The 17113-nt window shown below is 42.7% G+C and overlaps 1 protein-coding gene across 2 annotated transcripts in view; it reads right to left on the bottom strand.

Annotated features, from left to right (window-relative positions):
- LOC115136013 (roundabout homolog 2-like) overlaps positions 1-17113 on the bottom strand; it is a 122235-nt gene that overhangs the window by 4767 nt on the left and 100355 nt on the right. Inside the window, exons 11-21 of one of the 2 annotated variants that reach the window (XM_029671338.2) lie at positions 16239-16407; positions 13257-13423; positions 12841-12962; positions 12142-12358; positions 11386-11510; positions 10524-10701; positions 9977-10213; positions 9036-9075; positions 8511-8650; positions 1535-1822; positions 1033-1183 (exon numbers count right to left, since the gene is read on the bottom strand). In XM_029671338.2, the coding sequence (XP_029527198.2) occupies positions 1033-1183; positions 1535-1822; positions 8511-8650; positions 9036-9075; positions 9977-10213; positions 10524-10701; positions 11386-11510; positions 12142-12358; positions 12841-12962; positions 13257-13423; positions 16239-16407 (1834 nt within the window). The remainder of the gene's footprint in view (positions 1-1032; positions 1184-1534; positions 1823-8510; positions 8651-9035; positions 9076-9976; positions 10214-10523; positions 10702-11385; positions 11511-12141; positions 12359-12840; positions 12963-13256; positions 13424-16238; positions 16408-17113) is intronic. The other variant, XM_065023755.1, reaches the window with a different exon arrangement.

Raw genomic sequence — 17113 nt, 5'->3', positions numbered from 1 at the left:
TGGCCGAGGCCAGGGAGTAAGCTAGTTAATGTCATAATGCCAGGCCAACGTTCCTCTCAGCTAGCCACAGGGGCTAACTCATAGGTTAACGCTGTTATCGTGGGTTCATCACCAATCTCTGCTAACTGCTAACGGCTAACCGCAGGGAGGGCGGTGCATGAGAAGGCTGCTGAATGATTACTTTGTTCTGGTGACCAGGAGAAAAGAACATGAGAAGGGGAACGGGCTAACGTAGGCCAATGTCATTAGCTAACGGGGTCAATGTGTAAGAGGGTTGGGACTTGGGAATGGTGGCTAAATTTCTAACTGCCTGCTAGATTCATGGATAGTGCCAATGTAATCTAGCTGTCAGAAATGCTTAGAGGTAGAAGTTTCTAAGCCTCATGGCTGCTTTAGTTGAGCTGCTAGCCTATTCTAGAGGAGTGAGTGTCATTTAGGAGCGATAAGTGAATGGTTCCCTTTGCCAGAATGTTATGAATACTGACTTGCTGGCCTTGACAATACTGTGTTATATGAAGTGTGTGTGTGCATGCATGTGTGACTATGTGTGTAGGCGAATGCGTGTGTATCCATTTTGCAGTGTGACAGTAATGTGGTTCAGCGGGGACCTGGAATAAAAGGTGCATTGAGGTCCAGAGCTAGCAACGGGTTAACAGAGAGAGACCAAAGAAGAGACTGTCCTGTCAGACAGAAAGGCAACGTAAGGCTAACGTCATTAACCTCCACACAAAGCCCTGGCCCACCACTATGTGTCAGTGGGGCCTGAGAGTGCAAGGACATGGACCAAGAGAAACACAGTGTGAGAGAGTCAAAGGTCAATAGGACAGTATACAGACCTATTAAAGATTGTTCACAGAGGTTACATGAGAGAGCTACCATACCTCAATCAGTCTGACCTCAAAGTTAGCAAGAAGATGGTGTAACTGATGTGTAAGTGTATGTTTAGTTGGTGTGTGTTATGCCAGACATCGTAAGAGTGTGTGTGTGCACGTGTTCACACTTATGTGTAGTCATGTGTGTCTGTGTGCTTACCCTAGCTCCATGTCCTCATGGTCATCCATGGGCATATCCTCTACCACACACTGCTCCAGCTCCCCAGATGAGGGGGGTGGGGGGAGGGCTTCAGTCCATTTTAGAGAGGGGGTCTTCACTGCCTTCCCCATGGACTTCTGCTTGGGTTTACCTACACATAGACACACAAAGAGCTGGTTTAGTGCTGTTCAATGGAGGTCCTAAGGTCTCTAAATTAATTTTAATATTCTTGAAAAGGGTATATGTCACAAACCGCAAAATGGAAACATAACTGGAGATCCCTTGTCATTTTTGGAGACATGAATCAGTGTTACACAGTAGGTTAGCTACCGCTACCTCTCTTGTTGCTAGCTAGTAGGTACCATAATACAGTTTCATGGCTCCAAAAATGTCAAGGTGCCTCCAGTTATTATGTTTACATTTTGTGAATGTTGCTTTGGGGTCTTGGTGCCCCACCCTGAACCATTTACCAATGGAAACACCATCTTAAACACTGTCTTACCGCAGTCCGTCCTGCAGCGCTCGGGCTGGGCGTACTGGGAAGAGGGTCCGGCGGGCTGGGTGATCCAGTGGCTGCCATCTTGCTCTGTGGGGCTGTGAGAGCCCTGGAGTGCCTGGTTGGTGAAAGGCATGATGGGAGTGCTGGCGTAGGGCGTGGTGGAGGAGTAGGGGCTGTTGAAGCTACGCAGGTCCTCGGCGTTGGGGTCGATGGTGCTGTAGATAGGACCTTCATTGGAGCTGCCCGTGCTGTACTTCTCTGTCTGGTTCAAGTAGTTAGAGATGCCCGCTTCTGGTGGTGAGAGCGGTCAGAAGAAGTGAGAAGTCAGATTCAGGTGACAGGTGGTAACTTATGTGGTAACTGACTTATGGTCATGAGAATTAATTTGTTATTCGACTGCAGAGTTAGTATTGTTATTTGAGTTAAGCGATTCTTGTATTACCCAAAACAGTTACCATGACATACAATGTATTCGGAAAGAATTCAGACACCTTGACTTTTTCCACATTTGTTATGTTACAGCCTTATTCTAAAATGGATTCAAATGTGTTTTTCCCCTCATCAATCTACACACAATACAAAGCAAAGCCAGACGGAAGCCACTCCTCTGGTTTTGAGAAATAAAAAACTTAAATATCACATTTACATAAGAATTCATACCCTTTACTCAGTACTTTGTTGAAGCACATTTGGCAACGATTATAGCCTTGACTCTTCTTGAGTATGACGCTATAAGCTTGGCACACCTGTATTTGGGGAGTTTCCCCAATTCTTTTCTTCTCTGGCATGGGCCACTGCATATCCTCTTAAATTCTGTCTGAGGTTGAGACTTTGGGGTTTTCAACAAGAATCTTTTAAGTACTTCGCTCCGTTCATCTTTCCTCGATCCTGACTAGTCTCCCAGTCCCTCTGAAAAACACCCCCAGAGATGTTCACCATAGGGATTCAAGTCCAGATGTGACACTCTGGCATCAGGCAAAGAGTTCAATCTTGATTTCAAGGACATCATCAGTCTGAGAGTCCTTTAGGTGCCCAAAGCCACTGTCCTTCTTTTACTGAGTCTGGCCACTCTACCATAAAGGCCTGAATGGTGGAGTGCTGCAGAGATGGTTGTCTTTCTGGAAAGTTCTCTCATCTCCAGAGAGGAACTCTAGACCTCTGTCAGAGTGACCATCGGGGACCTGACCAAGGCCCTTCTCCCCAGAATGCTCAGTTTGGCCGTGTGGCCAGCTCTAGGAAGAGTCTTGGTGGTTCCAAACTTCTTCCATTTAAGAACAATGGAGGCCACTGTGTTCTTGGGGACATTCAATGCTGAAAAAAAAATGCTACTCTTCCCCAGATCTGTGCCTCGACACAATCCTGTCTCGGAGCTCTACAGACAATTCCTTTTACCTCATGGCTTGGTTTTTGCTCCGACATGCACTGTCAACTGTGTATATAGACAGGTGTGTGCCTTTCCAAATCATGTTCAATCAATAGAATTTACCACAAGTGGACTCCAATCAAGTTGTAGAGTATAAAATGATTTAATCCATGTTAGAATAAGGCTGTAACATAACAAAATGTGGAAAAAGGGAAGGGGTCTGTTTCCGAATGCACTGTATACAGGATACAGTAGTTAGTTAAGCACAAGAAAATATAAAAGTACAACAATTCAACCTGTTTGGTTTGCAGAAGATATTCAGACCTGCCAACCCTGTCCAGCATTTTACCAGACGCATGCAGGAAATTGAAGAATCAACTCACGCGTGTAGCACGCTCTTTTGTTTGGAATACTTTCTTTCTTGACAGCATTCCATTTACACATATGGTAAAAGTCACTAACAATATATTTTACTAGGCAAGTCACTTAAGAACAAATTCTTATTTACATTGATCTACTGGGGAACAGTAGGTTAACTGCCTTGTTCAGGGGCAGAATGACAGATTTTGAACTTGTCAGCTGGGGGATCAATCCAGCAACCTTTCGGTTACTGGCCCAACACTCTAATCACTAGGTTACCTGCTACCCCATCTAATTTGAACGAACACACAAAGGGCCTTTATTCTTCTTTTTTATTTGATCAAACAAACAATAATAAGTTATTTATTTACGTACAAAACGTACAAACATCTTTTTTTAACTCATAAGAATAACAAATGTTTGAAGCAGTGCATCAGTGTCAAATAGACACGTTATCCATAATAAAAAACAAAAAAGCTATGATAGGAAACAGTGGGTGAGAACAAATCTTCTGGAGACCTTCAAATGTTCAGGAAATCATTTCCTAGACAGCTTTGCCTGGTAGCTAGCAGATTTAGCCTTACGCAGCATGGCATCAGGGTAGACTTCTCTGTGGCAAACAGTTCCTCTGGCAATCATTGAAACCTTCTTGGTAATGAGGGCACTCAGCATGTCTGTACTGAGGGAGGCTGTACTAGGTTTTGTTCTTGGAAACAAGACTGAATATTCGTTCGCAGTCTGCATTGCTGTGGAATATGACCAATATCCCCAGCATCACAGCCAAAAGGTTGCCCCCCCCTAATAATTGTGCTGATTTCTGTTCAGGCCTGATTCTTGCGCATGTTGACCAGACTCTGCTCAAATGTTGTTGACTGATAGAGTCTAAACTCATCTTCCAACAGATGAACAGCGGCTCCCTCAGGAATAATGCAGGGAAAGCGTGCCATGACAAAGTTGAGGGATGAGAACTTGGCAGTCAGCCTGTTGGCAATGTCAGCGACCACTGCATGCTGGAGGAGCACATCTCCAAATGGAAATTTCAGCAACATGTAGTCTACTGCAGAAGAAAATAAGTTTCTGACATCTGCATAGGTCTTCAGATCCAGCTTGCCTTGGCTTCCTATGTAGTTGCGGGTGTCCTGGCCAATGGACAGCTCCTCCTCAGGCAGCTGGTTTTGTCTCGCCAGGTAGAGTGTAGGCTTGACACCACTACTCGTTTCTGCCATCATGTTAGTGACAGTGTCTGGCTTGCAGTAGGACATTAGTTTCTGCAGTTGCATCTCTAAAGTTGACAGTAAAATGTGAATAATTTTTGAGGTTCTTTGGGCCCATTTGAAACTAGATAGATAACTATGAGGTTCAGAGATATATTTGTGTATATTTGTGTATACTCTGTAAAAAGTATGCATGGAGTTTTGATACCGGATCTGTGAGACATTTTAGGACTTTCTCAATTTTTGTAAGATCTTTTGTTCCTTCTTTTTCCTTCTTTTCTGTCTTTTGTTTTGCCCCTATGTCTCCGATATCCCCTTGCTTGAACAGATACTGAGTCAAGTTGAAGGTTTTGTCAGTAGGTCCACATTTGATGGAGGATGGTGTGACTTTGCTTCAAGAGGAGCCAGGTGAGGGCTTATCTATAATATTTTTCTTAGCACATGCCCCCAAGTTTAGTCTCTATAGTAGAGGAACGCTTGTCGCCTCTCAAACAGGCCCAATCACTAGGACCAGCTCACAAGTATTGGCTTTTTAGACACGGTTCCTAATCAACACCAAAAGCAAAATCATTTTGAAAAACATAAAAACAAAAACAAATGATTGCATCGACACAGACTGCCAACTGGCTACACAAAGCTTAAGTAGGCTTCCGCAAAGGGAATCTGAACGCTGTTCGCCAAGAAAAGTCTGCTGTTTCAGACTATATAAGGGTGCCTATTGTATTTCTTTGCAGCGCATACATCATTTCAGATTTTCAAAATGAATAAAATCTCAAATCTAGGCCAAAGGCATTTTAGAAGCATTGCCTCTATAGCTAATACAGTCATCCATTCTTCATCAGGCAGTCTTCTAAACTCCCCACTCCATTTAATGCCAAGATGTTAATATTTATTTTTGATTGTACTTTTGTAATGCTTTTTGTGACGTGGATCATAATTACAGTTACAGTTAGGGGTGAAAAGGTCCATGTATTCGTATTGAACAGTTTGGTACAGGGTCCACGGTGCACGGTTCGGTACGTACTGCGAACCGAACAATACATGAATCATATATTATATATGTATATATATTTCATTGTAAAAATAATATTATTGCATAAACCAATGACGTATAAATTAGCGTGGGAAAAATATCCACATAGTAATAAAGTAGTTGATAGTTGTCTGCAGCTCCGCTCATTAGTTATTTCACTCCAGCGAGAACAGAGCTGAGAGACCGTCGTAGCAGCAATTAGCTTATGAAGGAATTAGCAGTTAGCTAAATGCAGGGGAGCAACATGGCAAGCATTGGCGAGCCACAACTAGAAGACGCCCCAGTATCATTCAGGTCTGCCTTCTGGGAACATTTCAGTATCCCTGTAAACTATAACGGGGATTGCCAACGAGTGGTGGATAAAACATCTACAACATCTAGGCTCTGTTCATTACTGATAGCCTATTAGAGTGGTGGATATAACATCTACAACATCTAGGCTCTGTTCATTGCTGATATCCTGTTAGAGTGGTGGATATAACATCTACAACATGTAGGTTCTGTTCATTGCTGATAGCCTATTAGAGTGGTGGATATAACATCTACAACGTGTAGGCTCTGTTCATTGCTGATAGCCTGTTAGAGTGGTGGATATAACATCTACAACATGTAGGCTCTGTTCATTGCTGATAGCCTGTTAGAGTGGTGGATAAAACATCTACAACATCTAGGCTCTGTTCATTGCTGATAGCCTGTTAGAGTGGTGGATATAACATCTACAACATCTAGGCTCTGTTCATTGCTGATAGCCTGTTAGAGTGGTGGATATAACATCTACAACATCTAGGCTCTGTTCATTGCTGATAGCCTATTAGAGTGGTGGATATAACATCTACAACATCTAGGCTCTGTTCATTGCTGATAGCCTATTAGAGTGGTGGATACACCATCTACAACATATAGGCTCTGTTCATTGCTGATAGCCTATTAGAGTGGTGGATACACCATCTACAACATCTAGGCTCTGTTCATTGCTGATAGCCTATTAGAGTGGTGGATACAACATCTACAACATCTAGGCTCTGTTCATTGCTGATAGCCTATTCGAGTTTCAATATGAGTAACATGACTACTCTTTTGCGCCGACATCACCCCAAAGTGCCAATCAGTGTGACTAGGTGAAAAAATGAAACGGCAACCACTTCTCCCCACAGCCTTCAGGCAACAATATGTGGCTGACTCCGGTAGGGCTAAAGAAATCAACGGAGCGAAGGCAAAATTCATAGCGGCGGATATGAGACCCTTCTCTGTGGTATAGAATGCAGGGTTCAGAAACATGTTTAAAGTGGTCGAGCCGCGCTTCACTATTCCTTCCTGTACACATCTTGCCCAGACATTAATGATTGCCTTATTTAAACCCCAAAAAACTACTTGAGAGCAAGTTGTCAGGAATGAGGTCTGTTGCTTAACAACAGACAGTTGGACGTCTAGAGCTACCATACTGTAACGGCTCATTTCATTACGGCAGAATGGGAGATAAAAAGCCATCTCCTTCAAACACGTCCCCTTGAGAGTCACGTAGTTGCCGTGTGGAAGTTGGAGGGGGATAACGTAACAATTCCTGTGAACACTGACAACGCTAGAAATATTGTAAATGCCGTTGGACTAACTGGATTGGGGCCACAGGATGCTTTGCTCACGTTATTCATCTAGCATCTCAAAAAGCAATGTCAGTGAATCCAATCTCTTGCCTCCTAGCAAAGATCAGGACGGTGGTATCCCTCTTTCATAAAAGCACAACTGCTGCACATGTTTTAGACAAATCAGGAGATGCTGGAGCTGCCAAACCACAAATTAATCCAAGATGTCCCTACTAGATGGAATTCAAGCCATGACATGGTTGAGAGACACCTTGAGCAGAAAGTTACTGTGCATTCTACACTGACTGATCAAGCTGTGAGGAAGAATGTGAAAGATATTGTGACTGTCTGAAAATAACATAAGACTAGCAGAGGAAGTTATCAAAGTGTGCAAACCTCTCAAAACAGTCACAACACTGATATGCACTGAGAGCCTTCCATCAGTTTCCATGGTCCTGCCTATGAAAACAATGGTCCTGAAATCAATGGTGGCATCTGATGAAGATGAACCCGCAGTAAGGGATGTCAAGACTGCTATCAGAGTTAACCTGGAGCCTAGATATGCTGACCCTGGTCCAAGACTTCTTACACAAGAGCACCGCTTCGGACCCCGGTTCAAGTCCCTGCTGTACCTGGATGCTGCTGCTCGTCTGAGAGTCTACAATGAACTCACAGCAGAGATTGTGACCAATATACAACAGGTATTGTAATTATTTTGTTCATGTGACATTTATTAATTAGTGATTGAACAATTCATTATAAGGTAATAATTGTAATGGTCATAATAGTGTCTGATATATATTTCTAACATCAAATCATATTTTTAAAGCCACTTCACAGATAGTGTTTTCATCTAATTTAATTCTGCAGGGTCAAGCCACAGATACCACAGGAGCTAACCCCTCTCCAGAGACGGCAGGTGACAGGGGTTCTCCTCCAGAAAACAAGTCTGCCATGACTGAGCTTTTTGGAGAGTTGTTCACAACCCAGGAGCAGGGACCCAAGTCAAAGGTCAAGGTCATAGAGGAGGAGGTGACCTCATACAGGGAAGTGGACTGTAGTCCCCTGGATGCTGATCCACTTACATGGTGGAAGACCAAAGAGTTAATATACCCTCATGTTGCCATGTTAGCAAGGCGCTACTTGGCTCTGCCTGGGACCTCTGTCCCTAGCAAGAGGGTATTCTTTCTTTCACTAGCAAATGCGAGTGAACTGCTGTTAGATTTACTCAGTGGATTTATTTTTTATTAAAATGTAAAAACAAAAAACAAAAAAATCAGACCCTATTCATTTCTGCATACTTTTAACCCGGAACTCGTACCTGCGTACATGGACAGAGAATTGCGTAGTTGGCAGCCCCGTAGTATACCATTCATGTTTATACAAAACAAAATGGCCATCGTGAGCAGAATCATGCCGTGTCTCATACCATTGTAGTATCTCTCTGCCGTGTCATGTTTGGAGGTGCAACATTTGACAGCCTCCTTGCCACCGTGGACCAGGTTGGTGGTGGGCCAAGAGTCTGCCAGCCATGGGTAGTTGCCCATGTTGCCACCCAGCATGCCAGGCCTAAAACACAATTAATCAAATCAAATCCATTTTTATTTGTCACATGCGCCGAATACAACAGGTGTAGTAGACCTTACAGTGAAACACTTACAATGCAGTTTTAAGAAAAATACCTACAAGAAATAAGAAATAAAAGGTACCAAATAATTAAAGAGCAGCAGTAAAATAACAATAGCGAGGCTATACACAGGGGGTACCGGTACAGAGTCAATGTGCGGGGCCACCAGTTAGACAAGGTAATTGAGGTAATATGTACATGTAGGTAGTCACACACTATGATCATATCTGATGTCAATCCACAACTTTGTTCTCATCACATTACAAAAAAAGGACTAATATAAGAATGTGAAAATCAACTTGAAATGACATAAACAGGGATCCTTACCTTCCACTAAGTCCAGATGTCTCTCCATGTGGAAAGCCAACTGCGAATGGCAAGGTAAAATACAGTAAGGTTTCCACAGTGCAGTATGGTACAGTTCGCTGTAATATATTGGCAACCCTTAAGCAGGAATCAGCATTTGAAAAAAATAAAGCGCATTCATATTCTGTTTCAGTAAAAAGCTGAGAGATGGGGCTGGAGAAATGTAACCACTCAAATTTATAGACAAAGCTATGGACTGACCGTCCATGATATCAAAATTATAGTTCTAACCATGTTTTCAGGCTGTATAGTGTTTGTTTACATTTGCTTTGTTCCAAACATTTGAGTAAAACAACCTTATATTTTGGGTTCTGATGAGGTATGACAGTTGAACAAAGCTCGCAAGGCATTTACTGTATATGTTATATTCTTCAAGAATCAATGGGTACATATCATTAAGTTATAAGCCCGAAAATGGATGTAGCAACTGCAGATGGCCCCTTTAATGCATTGAAAGACTATTTTGGTGTTCACACAAGGATTTGTTTGATTTACAACTGCACAAAGTAAAACATCTAAACTGAAATGTAGATTTAAAAAAAAAAAGTATTACGAATTCAGAAGAATTCAAATGAATTTGGTTGGAGGCAGGTGATTCTCGTTGTCACTTTGGGTAAGTTTCAGGTGCCTACAGGGTAAAAATAGTCATTCAACCAGTTTTGAAAAGAGAAAACAGAAGTTTCTACTCCATTGCACTCCATTGTAAAGTGCAAGTTTGCCAATATATTAGAATGCAATAAGTAAATATTTTGTTAGGTAACTTTAAGGTCTAATAGTAGCCTTTTGTAAAGTGCAGTGGAATACTTGATATGGTAAGGTGGGTTACAACATACTTCTTTGATATTGTGGTAAAGTAACATTTAGTGGTGTGTAAAGATTGCATCATATAAAGTGTCAAGTACCAGCAGGCGTGTAGTTGAACGATGCAGTGTAGTGACTAAGCTCCTTCCTCTTCTTGCGGCGGCAGTAGATCCACACGCTGAAACCCATGAGGATGACCCAGCAGGCCCCGCCGATCCCAGCGATGAATGCCGGCTGCTTCACCACATCAGTAATCTGCTCGGCCAGGCTCACGCTGCTCTCATCACCCTCCGCGCCCCCCCCGGTACCGGGCACTGACGGTGCCTCCACTGGCAGCTCTGAAGGAAAGCGGCAAGTAGTTAGTGGAGGGATATTGAACTTTTACCTGTTAAGTATTATAACCAACCTCGAATCCCTTAGCCGAATAGGTGAAAAATCTGTCAATATGCCCTTGAGCAAGGAACTTAATCCTAATTGCTCCTGTAAATCGCTCTAGATAAGAGCGTCTGCTAAATGACCAAACATTTAAATGTAATAAAAGAAATGCTGTGCAATAATTTCAGTAATTTTAGCTACCCCCACTATCTCCTTGATATCGCAGAACTGAAATGTCTAATTCTGCTAGCTTGTGGTTCTGAGGGGACTCACTGATGAGGACGGACACAGGCTGGCTGTGGATGCCCACTCTGGTGCTGGTCACCGCTGCCACCTCCACCTGGTACAGGATGCCTGGCAGCAGCCCCTTGAGTACGGTGGAGAGGACAGTGCCATCTACGGTGGTGTTGATGTGGTAGCGGGTCTGGGTGTCATTGCCCACACACCACACCTGTTGATGGTTGGAGGACGGTGAGTTGGTGTGAGATGGAAGAGGTCAAATTTGCGTTGTCCAAATTAGGACGCAGGTTAGCGTTTTTTCCGTCATGAATCTTGTTCTGAAGGCAGCTCTGCACAGCCACAAAGTCATAAAATCTGATTTTAAACCTAACCTAACACTAACCTTAACCACACTGCTAAGCCTAACCTTAAATGAAGATTTTAAAAAATTAATTTGAGTTTTTATATATATTTTTTTACAATATAGCCAATTTTGATATTGTAGCTGGCCTATCTAAGAAGAAATCACTCAGTTCTGCCTCCAGGACGAGACTCATGACAGTAAACGTCAACATGCTATTAGGACTGCCTGTTGTGACTCTGAGGAAGTCATTATATAGACACAATTTATTTTACAGTCCTGTTTGAGCTGGTGTTTACATTATATTTTGTTATTTAGAAAATAACTTATTTGGTAACTGGGTACTTTCTGATACTTGCTTCAAATAAATCTAAACAATTCATAGCTACTCCTTTGTTTCCCATTACTTGTTTTAATGAATCCCAAATAAACTATGTCGTAATTATGTAACTATTATTATGTCATTTCCATTTTGTTTATACAAAAATTCCAAAAAACGTAGATGCACCTTTTTGGACAGATCCAATCATCATGCCATTTTCTCTGTCAGCATACCTTGTACTCCTGGATTATTCCATTCTGCATGTCGGCGGGAGGAGGCTCCCAGGACACACTAATACTGGAGCTGTTGCTCAGCTTCACTGTAACCACGTTGACTGCTCTGGGAGGGGCGCTCGGGACTGCAGGAGAAGAGATACGAGCAAGGTGTGAAAAAAAAAACTGATATGAAAAAATGAAATAGGGACATTTGGCAAAATAGCAAAAATATGATTTGAGAATGATGAAAATGGCCGACTCCATCAAATGCCATCAAATGGTTATTGAACTATAAACAGTGCTTCGTCTTCATAACAGGATGTAAAGGTCACACAGGTGTTGGGAATTGCAATCCAATTGCTTCGACTGTAATGTGACTCCTAGAGGCTCCTGAACAGCTAGCTATTTTCAAAAAGCCAGAGTCCTCAAAATGTTTCAAGACAAGTACTAAAAGGTTTTATTTAAAAACCACTTCTAGAATGTATTTTGTATTTCACCCTTATTTTGCTGGGTGAATTGACTGAGGGCACATTTTCTTTGACAGCAACGTCTGAGTATGACCAATCAATCGCCACTTTAAAAGCCTTTATTTGAACCTGGAAGTCCCATTGAGAAAAACCTATTTTAAAACCCTTGTTACCCACCATTCCCTCCATTATGGACATAGGCGATCTCAAGTGTACCATGTCCATATTAGGAGAGCCTCGGTCTCAAAAGGGCTTGTGTCAGTCTCATCAGAAGTTGTGAGTATCAGTAGCTTCAAGCCAGTCTTACCTTCCACTGCTGTTCTGATCAGCAGCAGCCGACTGTCCTTGCCCTGGAACTCGTCGAAGTAGGGCCGGATCTTGATCTCATACTCTGTGCCTGTGAGCAGGTTGGTGACCACGGCCAGGCGCTCTGACGGGGCCTTGATATCCTGCAGCTGCCAGGTGCCACCGCTGGGCCGGTAGAGGAGCCGGTAGCCCTGGATGTACTGGGACTGACGGTCTACCTGGGGAATGACAGAAGAAAAGGGTGGAAAGAGAGAAAAAAAGAGACATTTATGAATTACAGTTTTACTGCCATTGGAAATGGATATACAGTCAAAAAAACAAAACATTCCAGAGTGTGAAAGTACAACTGATGGTGTCACGTGTGCTCCCTCTCCGGCCTCTAGGTCAGCAGGCTGCTCGTTATGGCGCACACCTGTCACCGTCGTTACGCTCACCTGCAGGTCATCAGACTCACCTAGACTCATCACTTCCCTGATTACCTTCCTATATATGTCACTCCCTTTGGTTCCTTCCCCAGGCGTCATTGTTTCGGTTTCAGTTTCCTGTCTGTGCTGTTAGTGTTTCTTGTTTTGTATTATGTTCCGTTAATTTTTATTAAACACTCACTACCTGAACTTTCTTCCCGACTCTCAGCGCACATCGTTACAGATGGTATTTCTCCTGTGAAAGAATATGTAAAAACTCAGGTCAGGGTACTCACCATCCATGATACTTGAACACTGGAGGCAGTGAGTGTGACAGGCTCCTGAAGATGAACACCCACCTCTCCCAACTCTCTCTGGACCTGCCTGTGGTCCACTCCCTGACCTGTAGGACTCCCATCTGCAAACACAACATTAACAAACATCAGAAACACAATAACAGTAAAACTATAGTAGATGCTTACTGTAGCTCATATACACTTGATTGAAATAATCTAAATAGTTTTTTATGAAGCCTTCAAATCGCCATGCTTTCATGATGAAATGCTTCAAAATTTGAGAAAAAAAGTTTTCACTTTCAAACTTTCACGCTCTCTCTACACTAACACCCACCTTGTAATGCTTACATTTTTTTTCAATTGTCTTTCATAGTAAATGTCCAGTAAAGCTGTTATATCCCCTCCCAGGTACTGACCTTGTGTGCGGACGGGCTCAGAGATGGGGCTGGGGTCACTCAGCCCGTAGGCGTTGACCGCTCGGACGATGAACAGGTAGATGGTGTTGGGAAAGAGACCGCTGACAGTGTGTTTCTCCAACTTTACCAGGTCAGCCACCGTTTGCCACATACTGCCTGCTGATTGGCTAGAGCAAGAGACCACAGACAATGATGTCGTGTCATTTCCACTTATGTTAGTAAAGTTACTGTGCAGGGCAAGCCTTCCTTATTCCCTGTAGTGACAACGATGTCATTACTCTATAGTGATAAACTATTATTCACTGTCTTCATTCTGATTACAATAACAATAATTCGAGCTGTGTTTCTGTCAAGTCTTATGTTTTTTTTTGTCCTTTTAAAATTGCTTGTTTTTATGAAAATGTGTGAGATCACTTGCATAATGATACTATTTCGCTCTGTGATAAATCTTGTGAACAACGCATCTGATGAAGGTAGAGGGAAACATGTTGAGCTTCTTTGGCTTTGACGGTCCCGCATTTTCCTCTCCTGACTCTTCTTATTTAGATTAAATGTCACCTCTTATTATTTAGTGGCATGGTCACATGACAACCTCCTCCACCCCTCGCTTTTTTATTTTTTCTCATTTCTCTCCATTCGTTCACTTTTTATTTTCTTCATCTTGCCAGAGACAGCAGCAGACTAGTGACTTTACAGCTAACCTGCGCAATTAGGCGACAGACATATAAAAGCTGCGCGAGCCATAAATATTCCTCTAGCAGACCACCCAATACTGGTAGTGATAAATCTAAGGTCACTTTGTCGGAGGAAAGGCTGAAGCGTGGGACGCACACACACACAGGAAAACACAGATACACACGTAAACATACACTCTTTCCCAATAAACATGCATGTCCTTTAGAATGGTACATCTGCCATTCTTCATACAGTAACAATGTGTCTGGATTCCATCTCCCCATTGTCACACACACACTCATCCCCACTTCTCTCTCCCTGGACACTCCCACCCCCACAGCCCCCAGCACAATTTTGCCCACTTGGCACAGTGCTAACTACTGCCCAGGGGGCAAGGTGAGAGAAGAGGGATGAGGGGGCTAGTGAGTCAGGTTGGGAGGGGGCAAAATTCCTCTCAGCGTACAATAGCCTAAGGACTTGTCTGTCTGTGCCATCCGCATTTAAATTCATTACCATTTTAGATTACCCCACTAATTTCCATGAAGGCGCGATAAATTGATCACGGTGTGTTTATGTGTGTGTCATTACAAACCACTTGATGGTTTTTGCAACTGCATTCAAGGAAACTTTAAAAGTTCTTGAAATATTCCGAAATGACTGACCTTCATGCCTTAAAGTAATGATGGACTGTTGTTTCTCTTTGCTTTTTTGAGCTGTTCTTGCCATAATATGGACTTGGTCTTTTACCAAATAGGGCTATCTTCTGTATACCAACGCTATCTTGTCACAACACAACTGATTGGCTCAAATGCAATAAGAAGGAAAGACATTCTACAACTTAACTTTTTACAAGGCTCACCTGTTAATTGAAATGCATTCCTTCCAGGTGACTACCTCATGAAGCTGGTTGAGAGAATGCCAAGAGTATGCAAAGCTGTCATCAAGGCAAACGGTGGCTACTTTGAAGAATCTCAAATATAAAATATATTTTGATTTGTTTAACACTTTCTTAGTTACTTCATGATTCCATATGTGCTGTTTCATAGTTTTGATGTCTTGACTACTATTCTACAATGTAGAAAATAGTCCAAATAAAGAAAAACCCTTGAATGAGTAGGTGTGTCCAAAATTTTGACTGGTACTGTATATATTTATTTTATTTTTGCATTTATTTAACTAGGCAAGTCAGTTAAGAAGAAATTCTTATTTTCAATGATGGCCTAGGAACAGTGGGTTAACTGCCTTGTTCAGGGGCAGAACAGCAAATTTTTACCTTGTCAGCTCGGGGATTAAGTCCAATGCTCTAACCACTAGGCTACCTGCCGCATGCACATACACTGACATTGCTCGTCCTAATATTTTAAATAATATATATCCAGTATTAATTATTTCTTCATTCCTTTATTTTACTTTTAGATTGTTGTGAATTGTTAGATATTACTGAACTGTTGGAGCTAGGAACACAAGCATTTCGCTACATCCGCTGTCACACCCTGACCTCTGAGAGCCTTTTTATTTCTCTATTTGGTTCGGTCTGGGTGTGATTTGGGTGTGCATTCTAGTTTTTCTATTTCTTTGTTGGCCGGGTAGGGTTCCCAATCAGAGGCAGCTGTCTATCGTTGTCTCTGATTGGGGATCATACTTAGGCAGCCCTTTTTCACAGCTTAGATAGTGGGATCTTGTTTTTGCATAGTTGCTGTCTAGCGCTGCAGAACTTTATGTTCCTTTTTTTATTTTGTTGTTTTGTCGGAGTTCAGTTTTAAAAATCATGAACACTTTCCACGCTGTGCTTTGGTCTCATTCATCTAACCACGGACGTAAAACCCGCAATAACATCTGCTAAATATGTGTTTGCGACCAATAAAATGTGATTTGATTTTGATTTGTTTGATGTGGAATAAAAGCAAAGTGGAGGCAGCTGGGAGATTTGGGGAGTGGCTTAGCATGGGCCAGCTGCCAACCTAGCTAGGGTTGATTAGAATGTGAAAGGTGCCAGAGTCTGGGTGTCTGCAGGGGGGGGTGAGCCCTCCTGCCTGTCATGCCCGGCTAACACGGCTCATGTGCTGACACACCATTAAGAAACGATGAGGGATGGCTGCACACAGCAACCTCTGGCTAGAGAGAGGGCAGTGGGCTGGAGGATAGAAAATGTGTGTTAGGGAAAGTGTGTCTTCAGATGATTCGTGTTACTTCTAAGAAAAAACAGTTTTTCAAATCTCTCTTTCTGTCTGTTCTACAGAATGTACCACAAAGTTGAGCCCTACAGAACGCAGCCCAGGTCTATCTTCTACTGTCGACTCTACCCACCTGAAGGCCTCGATGATGTAGGAGGTGACGGCAGCCCCCCCCTCATGGGCGTTGGGCTGCCAGGTGAGGGTGACACTGTTGCGGGTCACGTCGGTCACCACAGCCTTCTGGGGAGGTCCCGGTAGCTGGAAGGGTTCTGATGCCTGGGGCACAGACGAACCTCCACTCTCTGAAAATCACAATCAAATCAAACTTTATTTAAAATGCATTTAAAAAGAGACAATAGAGACAGAGGATGAGAGGGTAGCTGGATGGTAGTGAATCTCCTATATTTAGTAGTACCATTCTCAATATAACTGTTGTTGGAAGCCCTTTTGTGGTCTAAAGAGTTACGAATAAATAATTCATGCAATAAGGTCAATTCCATTTAAATTCTGTAATTACGAATTGAAAAGCAACATTATTGTCAATAAGGAGTTGAAATGGAACCGACACCCTGGCCCTGATCACAGTAACTGACTTTGAAGGACTGGCTGAATAACAGTTTAGTTGTGAATTATCAGAGTTTCTGTTTGGTTGGTTTACGATGCATTGCAGGTCGATTGCAGGTCGAGGCACTAAATACCATCTTATCAAGCTTCATCAAACATTAGCATTTCATAACAGCGATAAGACACTACTTATTCCAACTCAGCATCCCTCTGCTTCGCCATGGGCCAAGCAACGCCCCTAGGTGTGATTTCAACCACAATATCACAAGACCTCTGCCTTATTTCTTGATTCAATGATCTTATATGGGCATGACTGTCACGGATCTTTCTGGGACACACCTGGCCCCTATTCCCACTGATTGTATTTGTATATATTTGCCCTTTGGTTTCCATTTGGGGGTTGATTATTGTTACAATGTCAGTTGGTGCGTGTGAGTACCTGTG

This window comes from Oncorhynchus nerka, linkage group LG10, assembly GCF_034236695.1.
Source record: "Oncorhynchus nerka isolate Pitt River linkage group LG10, Oner_Uvic_2.0, whole genome shotgun sequence".
Lineage (NCBI taxonomy): Eukaryota > Metazoa > Chordata > Actinopteri > Salmoniformes > Salmonidae > Oncorhynchus > Oncorhynchus nerka.
Note: the sequence above shows the minus strand (reverse complement) of the source record. Positions and strands in the feature narration are given on the sequence as shown.